General features: G+C 35.4%; 1 protein-coding gene across 6 annotated transcripts in view; it reads right to left on the bottom strand.

The window, feature by feature from the left end:
* The window catches only part of DIAPH2 (diaphanous related formin 2), a 266,541-nt gene that overhangs the window by 229,347 nt on the left and 21,257 nt on the right, over positions 1–15,937 (bottom strand). For 4 of the 6 annotated variants that reach the window (XM_029996684.2, XM_029996681.2, XM_029996680.2 and 1 more), the window contains exons 2-5: positions 13,633–13,665; positions 11,025–11,201; positions 9,410–9,514; positions 5,042–5,062 (exon numbers count right to left, since the gene is read on the bottom strand). In XM_029996684.2, the coding sequence (XP_029852544.1) occupies positions 5,042–5,062; positions 9,410–9,514; positions 11,025–11,201; positions 13,633–13,665 (336 nt within the window). The remainder of the gene's footprint in view (positions 1–5,041; positions 5,063–9,409; positions 9,515–11,024; positions 11,202–13,632; positions 13,666–15,937) is intronic. The other 2 variants (XM_029996682.2, XM_029996683.2) reach the window with 2 other exon arrangements.

Below are 15,937 nucleotides of genomic sequence, written 5' to 3'. Positions count from 1 at the left end.
TTCCTAAAGCTCCTTAGCTCTAAATGGTCTATTGAAGAGAACCTGATAAAGATGTGTCATGGTTGTAAAGGCAATATGAAAAGTCCCTGACCTAGAATAGGATTTATGTATTTGGTTTTAATTGTATCAGGAACTTCTGCAACTACTCTAATCTTCTAATTGTCTCTCTTTCAAAAAGCTACACTTTTTATGAAGTTTCTGCTCTATTCAAATTCTTACCATTCATTTTCCAAAAATGACACTAAGTATGGCTGATGACAAAATGAGTTGTCTACATTTAAGGTAATGATTTTGACCTACATACATTCCAGTATTAATACATATAACAGAACTATGGAATTGTTCACAATATACTTTCAGATTGTTTGTCCTCACCTCAACAAAACAAAAATGTGACACAGATTGTGAAGGCATTAAGACAACAGCGTTCTCTGGACTATGTCAACTTTGAAGATGTTTCTTGCTGACATGCATAGCACCTTTAGCTGGACAACGCATGCCAGTTATACATCAAAGGACCAAGACAGACAAAGATGAGTAAATAGGATATAAAGGATCTACAATCTGTCACTATCAACCTTCTAAACAAAGAGATGTTCTTCCACCAAAAGAAAAAGAAATAAATGGGTGGAGGTTATCTTTATAAGAGTAGGAACTGACTTTAAATCAGACAAGTATATTAGCCCTACATGTGAAAAATCATCATGGTTTAGAAAAGTCATCACTCTGAAAGACCCTAAGGTAAAGAACTAGAAAACAGGAACAGCTTTATGCCATTCATTCCATTGGACGGAAACAAAACATTTTTTATATATATATATATATATATATATATGTATATATATACACACACACATATACAGTTTTTGTCATTTCAGACAACAGCCATTCCCCAAACCCTCAGAGTAAAAGAGAACAGAAGCACTGCTGTAAGCCACAAAATACATAAAGAGATGAGGTAACTGCAACTTCAAAAGCCATTACATGTTAAGCTAGCCCCTGAAAAGCACTCTAGAAAGCAAGATTTTTTTTTTTTCCCAAAAAAGATTATTTCCTGTGGTTAGCCCTTCCCCTGTAGTCTGCTGCAAGCTCCAAAGGAGATTCCTGTTCAGATGAGGCCTTTAAGGTCTTTGCTACATTTTCTTTCGTATTCAAACAAAGGTGTGCTCTTGCTGCCTCGTCTTAGTGAGGCCCTCTGTCTAGCCCCTCGTTTTCAGAAGACCTGTGACTCCCTCAAAAACACTTAAAATAGGTTAAAAGTTAGAGAAATGGGCAGCATGATCTCCTAAGCTTCTTCACCATGCCTTACATGACAGACACACTTCTTCATTGTTTCTATGTCTAAGCACCTTTAACTACATAGCAATATGTAGTTATGTAGCATCTCCTCTTCCTTTTTTCCCCCTCTTAAAAACAGATGATCACTGAAGATGGCTCATGAAAATCCATTCCCAAAACCTTTCACCCAAATACTCCAGTTCATGCTAGAGAATTCTCAGCTTAGCAGGATTACTTTCTGTTATTTTCTACAATCAAGTTTTCAGTCTCAATCCACTCTTACCGTCTACCCATGCTAATTGGAGTGCTACAACCAGGTGCTATTTCTCTTATTTCCCTATTCAAAGAGAGTTTAACTGGAATACTATTTTTAAGTAATGCTATGCCTTTACATGGATCAGGTTTTAATATATACATTTCTCATTTACTTTGAAGTACAAAGTCTCTGGGAAAGGTATGCTTTATGTGAGAGCATCTAATAAAGACAAAAGGCAAAAGCGAAGTACAAAAACTCAGAGGGTTAGGTCCCACACCAGAACTTTCAGAGATTAAGTCAATGCATAAAATCGAAAATCTTAGAAATTACTTCATGACCAGTCACCTTCACAGTGTTACAATTAAGGCACAGAATTACTCATTCATGACAACTGAAATGAAAGCCTGGACCACACATTCAAAAGTCCTTCTCTAAGGAAGTTAGAAGCAAAGAAGTTTAGGGAAAAACTAAGTTTAAGGGAACTCCTGGAAAAGGAGTTTATATACTCACAAAAAGTATATAAAAGAAAACCTAGTTTGCTTTCCCATGAAGGGGGTAGATATAATTAATCAATTCAAATTTGTGTGTAGGACACATTTCAGGGTTTAAGGAACAATAATGACCGAGAGACAGGACAAACAGGATACAGTGCAGGATATAGTGAAAAATAAACTTAAGCACAGTTTTCTCTCTACACAAACTTTTTTTTTTTTAAGTATTTAGAAAACCAGGCAACAATTAAATATTTTAGAGATGTCTATTTCAGTTTGTCTGACTCCAGAGGATTTCAAAGTTATTAGCTAGACAAAGAAATTCCTCACCCAGGACTTAGCAAACGTCCAGCTTCATACACTACTCAGATGTGCCACCAGAAGCCTGTAAAGAAGCTTGAGAACCATTATCTAACAAAATGGGAAAGCAAAAGCATTTTGCCCTCCATGAGGAAATAAGAAGATATTCTATCTACTTGGTGGTAAAGAACTGTGGAACACACCCGAACCAAATGGATGGGCTATAACAGTTAAAATACAAGATCAGAAGAACCTGCACAAACTACTCCTCTTTGAGGCACAATTCAGACCTCATCAGGACTCAAGCTAAAGCTGGGTTCAGCTGAAGAAGTTATAAGTATATTGCTTCCATGAGACAGTGTTTACTTCAGTGAGGATGTTGGCAGCCAGTACATTGAATAGAAATCTCACACTACCATTGGTGGTTGCTTCTATCCAATTCACTACACCTGTTCCATAATTTAGTAAATAAATCACTCTTTAGACAGAAACAAGCAACTGGTACCAGCATAATTACTAACGAAGTGGAAGTAATAACTTACACTTTCCCCCTTGCCAATGACTAACTGCAGAGTTTTTTCATACTCTCTATTAATGCAATTCTGTTTCTATCTCAAGCAAAGAAACCCACTATATTTTAATTAGAGTATAATAACAAAGTCAGATAAGACAACTTGTTTGGGGAGGTGGGTGCGGTTTGTTTATTTGTTTTTAGGAAAGCAATAAAAGTGTTTTCACTTATATTTTTAAACCACACACTCTAGTTGTCACACATTTGACTTGGAAAAGCAGTATCCTTGTTCAAGCTATGAGGAAACACTATCAGCTCCTGAACTAGAAATTGGAAGTTTACACAGTTCATATCCACTTCACCCTGTGGGTATTTGCCAAACACATTAATTCAACCCATTAAAAACAGAACTAACAAGCTAATCCTACTTCAGCCATCTACATTAATGCCTTACAGATATAACAAAAGATGCACAGCTGCCATTTCAATGCAATTATCACTGTCTATAAAAGCAAGGAAAGGTTACTTAGCAGGCAGCTAAAATGACAAGTGGGCACCAGTGCTTGAGATCCCAAGTAAAACTGAAGTAAGGTAAAGCTCTAAACTCCTCATTAACAGGCAAACCTCTTCTCTGCAATTGTCACTACAACCCAACAGTACTAGCATCAACAGCCCAAAATTCTTCTCCTCTCTAACCACAGTAAACCCGTAACTCTTCAGGAAAATAGCTACATACGCCAGCAGATGCAAACAACTCGCAAAGGATGAATCCTATGACAACATATACTGAGAAGCAGCACACCATGATGCATGCATTCTTTAAGCAATAATATACAGAAGCCATACTCTAAGATCGGTATTTCTTATTTTACTATTTTGCAAGTTACCTGTGCAAAAACATGCTTGTCATGCATAACTATTCTTGCTCTCCATCAGACCCTGAATTAAAAGGCATGGGGAAGAAAACAGGTATAGAGTTTCTCCACTACCCATTCTGCATATACCAGTTTCCTTTATAAAATCATCTCTTCACAAAGCAGCTGTTCAGGAAATTACATAGCAGCAGGAATTATTCAAAACTGGTTTTAACGTACTGAACTGGAGAATTAACAATTTCTCCCCTCAGAAATCAAATACCTTTAAACACCATCATTGTGCTTATGTATTTTCTCAATCAGCATAAGAACCAGTACTGTGACAAAACTAAAAAGTACTGGTGAATACAGACAGAAAAGTCTGTTTAAAGATCACTCTGAATAAAACAAAGCCAACAGCAATTTCTTTATCTCTATGCACTATATCCTTAGATATTTAAGTACATCTGAGGTAATGATTAGACAGTTTTAAGTCACAGGTTTTTCTTTATTATTCTTACTACAAAATACAAGTACTGAATATGACCCAAGTAGAAAACCTTGCAGTACCTGAAAAGCCTGTTTTGGCTGCAATCAAAAATAAAGTCCATCCATAATTAAAAAGAACATATTTGCTTTCAGCCATCATTTAAAATGTATCTGTAATTATTCCCCCCAAAATCCTCTTTTCAAGAAAACAAAAATTTGCTGAATTTGAATTTGTGGATTTGCTCAATGAATTGAGTCCCAAATACTTGTTTCAAAAGAAAAAGAAAAAAAAAAATCACTAAATTCAACCACAACAATGTAAAATGTAGCTGAGCACTTAATAAGAGAAAATTTATGCTGTGAGCGATCTCATCTTATGGCTATTAGTTGACCTTCTGAATCCTCTATATTAATCTTATTCTCACACTGATATCTAGCAGCTGACATTTCCATGACAAACTATGAATACTAACAATTAGGACATGAAAAAAAATCCATGTCTAAACAGAATTAAGTAAGCCAAATACTCTAAGTTTTGAGTGTTTGCCTTCAATAAAAAGTGAGACAAGCCTAAATTATATTTGTTGCTCAAAATGAACAGATGAGTTCTCTGTGAGTCTGAAGTACTTGGAAATAGATTCCTGAAAACTTAAAAACAGATCCCTCAAAAGCGCAATCAATGATCATATACTGGTAAGAGAAACATGACTGATATAGTTGATAATTATTTTGATAAAACAAGGATTCAGTTATGCCCACTGAACTTTTATCTTGGATTTAAAACTCCAAAATATTCCAGCCTAATCTCTAAAAATGGAAGTGTATTCATAAGAAAAAACAAAACTATCATGTTCATACTCACCGGAACTTTACTTCCGACTATCTGCATGCAGTGGTCAGCCAAGAGAGGTTATTGTGTAAAAAAGATAATAATAACACATAAATAAACACAACAAAGTACTTAGTAGGATGTAGCATCACACAAATTTTTCAGTGTTTAATCATTAGTTGTAGTTACAGTCTTTTATTACTTTATCAAACCGTTTAAGAGTTACAGCTTCTCAACAGGAAAACAGTAGTTCTACTGTAGCAGAAATATTTTTAAATTCTTATGTTCCACTGCTGAATCATTAGTATTTTACACATTTACAAACAAATAACTAAATACCTAGCTTGACATCTACATCTTGAAAGATTAAGAGATATGCCATTTTGTTAAAATTATCAGGTCAGATATTTTATATATGACACTGAGAAAACTACAGAAAAAACTAATGGCATACTGACTTCCTTGTACATGTAACAACTTCATTTATTATGGAGCTTTTGATCTATTTAGATGATGTCATCACTTAATTTAATTAAGTTTTCATAATCAAAAACATAGCCTACAGTTATAAATCTAACTTGCATTTCAAAAAATCTCATGTGGCATTTTTCTTCAACTGCTCAGTATGGATGCTTTTAATTACATGGATAATTAAACAGTGGTTTTCAGAATGACATCTTCTCTTTTTTTACCATGGAACAGCATCTCTGCATATTCAGGAACAAGAAGTTGACTTTAAACGGAAGAAACTGCAGAAAGGCAGCACATCTCTGCCCTGTTCCATCACTTTGCACAAATGACCATGTTCCTGTGCACACCAGGATTATGGACCTCTTAAATACTGTAGGCCTTTCCTTGTCAGCTATTTGCTGCATTCTGATAGCAGCCAGTTTATTGAATAATCACTTCTATCTGATTAAGAGCCTGAGACAGTATGATTTTGTTCCAAGATCTGAATTTGACTGTATCTGTTCAGCTCCTACTTGCTTCATTTTCTACTCTTATCTCTTCCATTATTCTTTTACGTAGTCTTTCAGAAGACAGAAGTCCCTGCAAGTCTTTCACAGTCACCTCTTCTCTTCCTGATGAAGCTTCCTCTAGAAGCACAAGGTGGACTGTCATCACCAGACAATCTCTTTTCCTAATTTACTGCCTTCTTCTGTCACCAATGTTCAACTCATTCAATAAGGTATGAGATGTCACCAAGCTCAGTTCTGAAACAGAATTCTGAGTCTTCACCATTTCCCAAGTACAATTTTGATGGTCAACATTCTTTCTCTTCAAGTGAGAGAAGGAATCAGAAGCACAGATAATAACTTCACATTAAAGCATCCATCTTATTACCTTCTATACTTCATCCCCCAAGGGAAAGGAAAGCTTTTTTTCATCCATTGAAAATCAAGGTTTCTTTCTCACTCAGAACTTTGAAGACAGTACAGTGTTTCAGAAAAGCATGGTCAACATGCTGCAGGTGGCACACAAGCCAGAGAAAATGAAGCACCAAATTTAAAAATAATTTGGTTAAGACAACATCAGCAAATGAGAGTGGTATTTTCATGTGAGTGGAGAGAGCTCAAAAGCCTAACTAAAATAAACATGAAATGAACTGGGAGAAAAGTCACATCAACTGTTAAGTGTGTTTCATGAGCTCTAAGCAGAAGAAAAGGCCCAAGTATTTGCAGTATAAAAAAGGAAGACAGATGAACAATTATCTGTGACCAAAGAAAAAAGAGAATTTTAAGAAAGATCATTTTGAATGCGATCAGCATTTTCATGGAAGACACGCCTGAAGATGGCCTCAAGAAAAGAGAGTTTGACAATTCATGATGCAGTAAAAATTGGTTAGGGCTTGAATTCAACTAGGCAGAGTAGTAGTTTAACTAAACAAAAGACAAAATTAACAGTGAAAATGAGCTTTTGCTTTATTGTAAGATCCCAATCAACATTTTAAAACTGAGCTCTATTTTTTATAATTTTTAAAACAGTTAAGATGCTAGCTATTTAAAAGCTAAATTAGGGTAACACACTACAGAAAGGTCATTGATATTTCTGAAAAAACTTAAATTATTCCATTCAAATGCTGTGATTCAATTGCAAGAAGGACATACTGAAGCACACAAACTTTGATACGAGCTCTTTTTCCATGAGGAAAAACATTTTGCATATGTATAAAACATCCATACCAGTGCTGACTTAAGTTCAAAGTGCACATTCATGTATGAGGACGTTTTGGAATTTTTTAGTTTATATTTTTTAAATTGTTAGTACATTTTGGCAAACGTATCCCCGGTTCTGTTAAGTTTCCCATGCTGCAGTGCATACGGTGGCAGTAAAGCAATCTGTTAAAATTTTCAGCAGTTAGACATGCAATGGTAGCCATGCTTTCCTTACTCATCTACAAAATTATGGTACTTGAGGCAGCTACATTTCAATAGCAGTATATATAAGAGAGGTCACCACCATTCAACTACTTTTTGGGAAAGAATTGAAAGTTCATTGTGAAAGCTTCTACTGCTTCAGTAAAATATTTTTGCTTACTAAGAAAAATTTAAGATTTAACGTTGATCATCAAGTGAAGACAAAAACCTTGCAACACGTAGTCAATAGTTCCCAAAGATAGTCTAGGCAAAGTATATTAACAGGAAATTTCATAATATTCACTGCATAAGCTTGAAAAATTCTCCAGTAACTTGTATGTTTAGCTAGACCATACTTTAAGCACCAAGATTCCTTCAAGGACAGACTAAAGGACTGTGGATTTTGTTTAAGATGAACTCATGCAGGAACATCACTCCTCTCAGAAACGTAAATCACCATTTCACATTATAATGTAAGTTTTCCCTCACTTAAGTTTATAATGTTTAATGCAAAGCATTTGCATTTAATAATTGCATGTCATTGTAGTTTTAATTTTTTTTTAACTCTGCAGAGCTGATTTTAAAGGTTAAAAGAACTGTACTGCTTGCAGTCCATGCTTATAGATTCATTAGGCAGACAGCAACATCATCTTATTTGCCAGTTTATTTCACCAAGAAACAGATTATTATTTAAGCTATCTGTATTTAGCCCTCAGACTCAGCTCTGTAGAACTGCTAGCAGTGCTGCCATTATTTGAACAATTATTCCACACACAGTCTTATTTTCCAGTAACCCTTTATTGCATACAAGAACTTAAGTGTGAAAAAAGATGAGATTCATCCTAATTTCCAAGTAGAATCATACGCATTACCTAATTTTATTGAAGAACTATGCTGATAGCAAATTTTATCACTTGAGGCATACTACGGACCCTTGGATACACAAAGCTACCCCCCACCATCACTTCTCCCCAATGCTGCAATACATTCAGTTCCTCAGAATTCACCACTGGCTTCTTCAAAATTCTTTATACAGCAAATAGTGGCACAAATCAGGACAAAACCTATTTATAGGGAAATCACAACATATATCTATCTGTTTCATCCAGCATTCATGAATTTTTGTGGCATGTTCTCCTTTTACATGATAAGAACTATATTTGCCATAGTCAATTTTTAACACACAAAAAGCATTACTGTTGTATTTTATAACTAATTAGTACTAATAGTCCCACTGCAGAAAATAAATCGCAGCTCTTCACTATTTGAAACTGTATTTCCCGACCCCAAATGTTGGGGCATCCAGTCGTTCTCTCACACTTCTAGCATCCCAGAACAGATAGACTGCAAAAATTCTGCAGGAAGGATCCATCAAATAAGGATTAATCAATCAACTAAAGTACAGAGAATGATCAACACGAATGAAAGGTCTGAATATATTTTTTTCTACTCAAAATAAATTTGAAACTCATTTTAAGACCATCTTTTCACTAAAGGAATCATTTTATTTCCCTTCAGAACATTTCTTAGCAGAATATTTAATGCAGTCTTCAAGCCAGCTACAGTACTCAATATACTCGAATTAACTTAAAATACTGACTTTACTTCAATTTTAAATACTTTCAATATTGTGATTCCCTGTTTCTAACACTGCAAATTGTATATCTAGTATGTATGTCATTACTGAAACCATAAGGTCATGGTAACCCTTCCAAAAACTTTTGGTACCAAAAATTCGTAAGATTAATTCCACAGAAATACACTCAGGTTCCATCCATGACTGTACATCACTGGATTTGCAATTTCTTATGATTTACAAGAAAGCATCAAGTTTTTACATTGCCCAACAACTGAAATACAAACTAACCCTTCAGACACAGCTGCAAGCATTTAAAAGTATATTAGTAAGTACAGATATTTCTTTTTCTACCACTCTGAGAAAATAAATCCAGACAAAAAAATTGAAAGTTTCAAGCTTGAAAAGCGTAACACTCATGAAGCTAAGCTTCTTACTTTCATCTGTCTTGGAGAGGGGACTACTTACGGATTTGGCAGTTGCAGAAATGTATTGGACAACCATCTCGCGTTTTGTGGTCAAGTCTTTATCTCTCAAAGGAGCTTTACGTTCTTCATTTAGATTCATGTCTTCCTGTAAAGAAACAGACGACACAACATCAAGATTCTATTTCATGCTTTTTATTAATCTTTGTTATTTTTACACTCCTCTTCTTAAACAAACGGCTCACTTTTAAACAAACAGAATTGACTTTTTCCAGCTTATCTGCATTTCAGTTTGCTTAATTCTGAGCTACCCGATCTTCTCATTTAATTGTTACTTCAAGTGTTTGCTGTTTTCAAGACTTAGCCAAAATTATAATTGCATAAAGGGTAGTTACTGTTAGTGAAATTTGGCTCAAGAAATAAAACTAGAGAACAAACCCCAAAATTATACACCTCAAGTTGATCACGTAAGTGTTAACTCTTTTGAAGTTACTGTGGTTTTTATAAAATTTTATCACAAGGGACACTATTCCTGCACTATCTAATCAGAAGGCTGTTATTACACAGATTATTAGCTTGTGGCAGGGGTAGATGTGAGTGTGTTCCAACTGATGTATTTAGCAAACCTAAAAATCCAAATATTCTGCTAGATTAAATCTAAAGATGCCTGTTTCAATATAACTGATGAAATACAACATATGGCCATTACTAGTCACAGCTAGTCTTGTCACTAAAAGTCAAAGTAACTTCAGACTAGCAACTAAGACCAGTAAATGTTCCTGTAATAACTTAACTAGCTAACGGCTTTTTCAAAAAATTAGTAGTCTCTGGAACACAGACCTATTGTCGCCTTCAATTAACATTACTTGGAAAAGTTAAAAATTTATCCCTTAATCTAACAAGCAAATTAAGCAAGTAGTAATTAACACTTATCCATTCTTTCAAGAAGAGATTCACAACTTCACTGAACAGAGTAGAGCTACACAATGGAACACGACACTTCTTAAACCATACTGACTGTATGGAAGTTCAAAACAATTTTAAAGAATGACACAGAAAACAGTATTTCTAACAATACTCAAAAGACTGCATTTCCTGATACTTCACATATCAAGACCAACATGCGTGGCAGAATTAATACACACCTACTTCAAAAGTTTATTTCCATATTACTAATAGAAAATCTTGCTTGTGAGCAGAAGCACAAACGTTGACAAGTGATCCTAAGACAGAAAACATTCAAGACCATGCAAAAATTCAGCTTCCTATACATTTTTTTTAATGGAAATGACTATTTTCCAAAGGTATTTACTTAAGTTTATTAAAAACTATCCTTCAGCAGCAGTATCTAACTACTGCAACTAAGGTCTATAGAGGTTATCTTAATGAAGCAATCAACAGCCTGAGGTTACGGGGTTTTTTTGCTTTTATTTTCTCTGTAGAAGTAGACCGAGTAATTTAAACATATATAATACTAGCATTCTATGAGTTACTCAATTGTTTATGTGCCAATTTAGACAGGTCTATCAGGCCTACGCTACACCCTCTCAATCAGTTAATACTTCCAAAATGACATTTGAAAAATCACTACAACGTAATAAATGCCAACATGAAAACAAATTAAAATCTCATAAAACTGATGTAGCACATCATCTTACCATCATTTTTTCAAAGAGATCCATAACTTCTTTTTCTGATAAGTTCATGCAACGGTCATCAACAAGTGCCTGGGAAAGCGGGACTTCACTTATAGAAGGTTGAGAGTCAATAGGATGCTGAATGAGAGGTTTCTCTTTTTTCACTCCTGATTTTCTGAAGCTTGTTATTCTGTCACGCTGCAAAGACATCCATTTAAAAATAAGCAGAAATAGAAATATAGAAAAGCAGCCAATTACATGGAAGTAATACACACAGTTTCAGTTAATCCAAGCAGCAGAGTTAAAACTCAAACTGAACTGTAAGTAAAAATACTCTTAACATTCAGAGATTACTTTTCATAGAAAGACAACAACATTTAAGGTAAATTCATGACAGGTCACATGCAAAAGGGATATAACTATTTCTGACAGTTTCAAAAGCATACCATCTATGTTAAACTCTTAGCATTTCAAAATCCTGAGTTCATCTTCTCACATTACTCCCTAATTATCCTGATAGTGAATAAATATGGTACCACAAAGGTAATGTCCAAGCGTTCCTTCACCTGAAGAGCTATAAGTCTTTGGAGGACAACTGAAAAAGCCACCGTTGGGAAGGAGGTACTCACAAGTTCATCAGGCTTATAAAAAAATCCTGCTAAAGTAAAATAAAGTTTGTAGAGGAATTAATGCTCCAAGTATAGTTCACAATTCCTTGAAGTGTTTTTGAGTACGGACTCCTGAAATTAGTGCATAATTTTAAAAAGCCAGGTAACGGATTACTCACATAGAAGCAGCCATCCATAGTTAAATACACGTAACACATTAGTGAAAGCATATCATACAGTCTGCAATGACATTTCACTTGTTAAGGCTGACTTGTTTTATGCCTTACACCAAACCCCCCACCTTTTTTTTTTTTTATTATTTTTAAAGCATGCTTACTCAGTTAATTTGTTAATATTGGAAACAACCAACAAGAGCACCTTCCTTATAAGGCCATTTATTACCGTATTATTAATATGTAACTCGGAATTGTTTAGATTTAATAATACTGTCTTTAACTATATGTTAATTTTGAGAACATTATGTCTACAGCGATTTTTTTTAAATTAACTGTTTGCATCAACAAATACTAGTGTATTTGTTTCAGGCATTGAACAGCCTTATGAAGATGTGCTTTCATGTAACAGCAGCTTATGTAGGGTTACCAGTATCATTCATAGCAGTTATTGCAATCTCTATTAAGACATGTAAACCAAAGTTTATATTTTCTATAATTAAACAACCTCTGTGAGGTGTGAAAAGTTTAATGGAGTATTTCATCTGTAGGAAATTTGGGTTCATTTTAGATTAGTCCAGTCAGGAATGGAGAAGTTTGACCAAGTGCTATGGAATATGGGGAAAGAAAGGTTCTTCCTTTTTTTGCTGTTGGTTTTTTTTTTCCTTGGTTTGTTTTGTTGCTGGGTTTGGTTTGTTGTTGCTTTCTGAGATCCTACAAGACTACCTTACATTTTTGAAAGAGAAAGTATCCCTAGATAAGCTGCATGCCATTTGAATTTCTTTGGAAGTTTTTTTGGTATGCTTGTGTTTTTGAAGGGAGGGGGGGTTGGGTTTGTATTTTCTTCTTCCTTAGAAGTCTTACATTTGTGGACACAAACACATTACCTACAAGGATACTGTTAACATCTTTAACAAGGCAAGAATATTACTTTAATCCCATTTTTTTCCCCATATTAGAATAGTTCACATTACATTTTTTTAAACTAAAATTAGGGCATAACCTATTGGAAAGGCTAAAGATATGACATAATGCCTGAAAGGCAGTATCCAAAATTATTCAATATACATCAAATGCAGTTTTACTGTTCACTTACATTAAAATGCCCATTCAGCAGTCACAAAAAAAAAAAGAAAAGCCAAGATGAATTTCACCATACTGTGATTTGTTTCAAGTATACCTCATCAACAACAAATTTGTTTAATCAGATTGCAATGGTGAGATCATTTTAAAGCCATAAGTGAATCTTCTACATGATTACTAGGTACAATTTCTTCACTTCAGACATATAAGTGATGATTAACTAAGTGGCCAGCGTGGCTTAACTATTATATATAGAAAGTAAAAGGTTATAATTTTACTGAAATGAATTTTTATATAAGTTTCTGTAAAAATACTTTGCAACAGGTTTCAAAGTATTCAGAATTATAGAGTTAGTGCTACTGAATACAAACCTGTTGTTTGACATACAGTATACACTTACTACCCAAAAGGGTTCCACTTGAATCACATGGCAACTAACTTTGAAGAACCACTGCAGATCCTTTAGTGTTAAAAAGAAGGTCAAGAGAAATAACACTGGAACTGTTGAATAACAGTTTCAACATATCCACACTACTACTGAAGTATTTAGAATGTGGTTAAAGAAGCTTCTCCAAATAGGTATCATTAATTACTCTTCTTCAACTTAAAGTGACAAATGAAGATCTTTAGAAATAGTAACTCAATTTCTGAAATCTAATGCTTAATATCCTTATAAGAACATGTTATATTGTCCACAACATTTCGAGTAGAATAGCATGCAGCGTGGAGTTACCATTGCAAATTAAGATGTTACAAAGACCTTACCACATCATCTGCCAAAGTTTTTATTTGAATATTCTATTAAAAAAAAAAACACACACACAAATCAAAGAAAAAAAAAGACAGTTACCTACTGTTTCAGAATAAAGAAGTCTATATTTCATGTATTCTAACATTAAAAAGCACTTGAAATTTCAGTAAGTGTTCTAACAAAACTGCAGCTAAATGAGCATGGAATCTACTGCATTTTATGTGAAAAAGCCACCTTGCATCCCATTTCACCTTGTCTTTTGACTATTTAACTCATGGACCTGAAACTTCTAGCACCCCCAGTATTTCACAAAAATGCAGTAAGATCTCTTAGAAAGCTTTCCAAAACAAACATGGACTACCAAAGTTCATACTGAGTCAGCAGATAGCTATATGACATTCTCAATTCTGACAGAGTTTTTGAGACTCAGAGTTGAGGAGAATTTCCCGTACCCTAGCTTCTTGAGCCTTCTGCCAATTTCTCTTTAACACTGAGTAATGTAAATTGATAGATGAACTGGTTAAAGCCAGCATACTGATGATGCACAAACCAGTCACTACTATCTCTCCCTCCCTACTACCCTCTCACTTTATCCTTAGCAGTAAAATCCTGCTGACAAAGATCACCAACGCTACATTTTTATTCATGGCCAAAAAAAGCAATCTATATTGCATACCAATATCAATAATCAAATAATTATATCAAGGAAGCATTTGATTAATAAACATTGCTCAATTTACACCAAGCAGTCATGAACAGGTAATTAAGGTCTAGAACTTGGGGGGGGGGGGGGGGACGGACGGGCACGGACGGGGAACAGGGCGGGGGTGCACGCACCCAAGTCAAAAAGAACTGCTGTCTATGAAAAAGCGTGCTAGTTGATCCATGATGACACAGCCCTGCAAGTCACTGGTTAGGAAACAGCAAGCCTATTTTCTTGGACAGCAAAGTTTCCAATTCCTTTGTTATACTCTCATCAGCCAAAATGATCAAGATGCTTCCAGTCAACATGCCATACCACTGTGTATTGTTAACACAGTGGATGAGTTCAATGGACCTATAACTGTACACCATGCAACGTTTTACTTCCCCTTGGTGGAAGATAATAATACACCATGCTCCTCCTAATTCTACTTTCTGTCTCTTAGCTACAGTTGTCAATATTGTATTTCCGAAACAAATGAATTTGCACGACTACACAAATAGTGGAGGAGGCAACAAGGTGGGAAGTAGGGACAATGTGTTCATACTTTAAAAGTATAATGAAGGTAAGCATTCAGAGGTATCCAGAACAGTGTGGCAGATTGATCCTGGTAGGCAGGTCAGTCGCCACCCAGCCACTTGCTCATTCCCTCACAGCAGAATCAAGGGGGAGAACCAGAAGTGCAAAAGCAGGATAAAATCATGGGTCAAGATACAGAGTTTAACAAGCGAAGGAAAAAAAAAAAAAAAAAAAAGATAGAGAAGCAAATGATGCAAAAGCCATCACTCACCGTCAACAGACCGATACCTACCTAGGCTCTGAGCAACTGCTACTTTGGAAAAAACTCCTCCTCCCCACCTCGCCACCCCTGGTTTTATTGCTGAGCATGACATGACATGGTATGGAATATCTCTTTGGTCAGTCTGGATCAGCTGTCCTGGCTGTGTCCCCTCCCAACCTCTGGCCCACCCCATCCTACTCCTGGGGCAGGGCAGGGGGGCACACTAAGAAACAGTAGGCCTTGACACTGGGTAAGCACTGTTCAGCAAAAGCTGTAACACAGGTGTTTTATCAACAGTGTTTTGGTCACAAATCTAGACCACAGCACCACAGGGGCTGCTATGAAGAAAATTAACTCCATCCCAGCCTGACCCAGTACAGACAGCTAGGAAAAAATCCTTTTCTCTTACTACTCCAGATGTTGACACCAACCTTTCAGCTTCCTAACTGCCATATCTCAAACCTCTTCCTTACAGCTACACCTCTCTTGTATTTTTCTTACCCTGACTTAGAATAGAGTTAAAAGGGGAAGTGATAATCTAAATCTGAAATCAAAACTAAGATGTCCTTACCCTGGGGTAAACAGACCTTTTCTTTTTCATGAAGATTACTGAGCAAGTCCAAATGAAGTAAAGCCTAACCATGACTTCAACCCAGGAACAGTTATGTAAGCAAGAAGTTCTAAAACTCTGATTCTGTTTTAGCAGTTATTTGTACTAGAAATATATTTTTTTCCCCTTCTCATTGAAGTACTGTCAATCTCTCCCAAAACCTGGAACAGGATAATCTACTCCATCTCTACTTTTTTATTGCATGTCACTCAAACTCCTCCGGGC

The sequence above is a fragment of the Aquila chrysaetos genome, chromosome 21, assembly GCF_900496995.4.
Source record: "Aquila chrysaetos chrysaetos chromosome 21, bAquChr1.4, whole genome shotgun sequence".
Taxonomy (NCBI): Eukaryota; Metazoa; Chordata; class Aves; order Accipitriformes; family Accipitridae; genus Aquila; species Aquila chrysaetos.
This window is presented reverse-complemented; position numbering and strand designations above follow the sequence as displayed.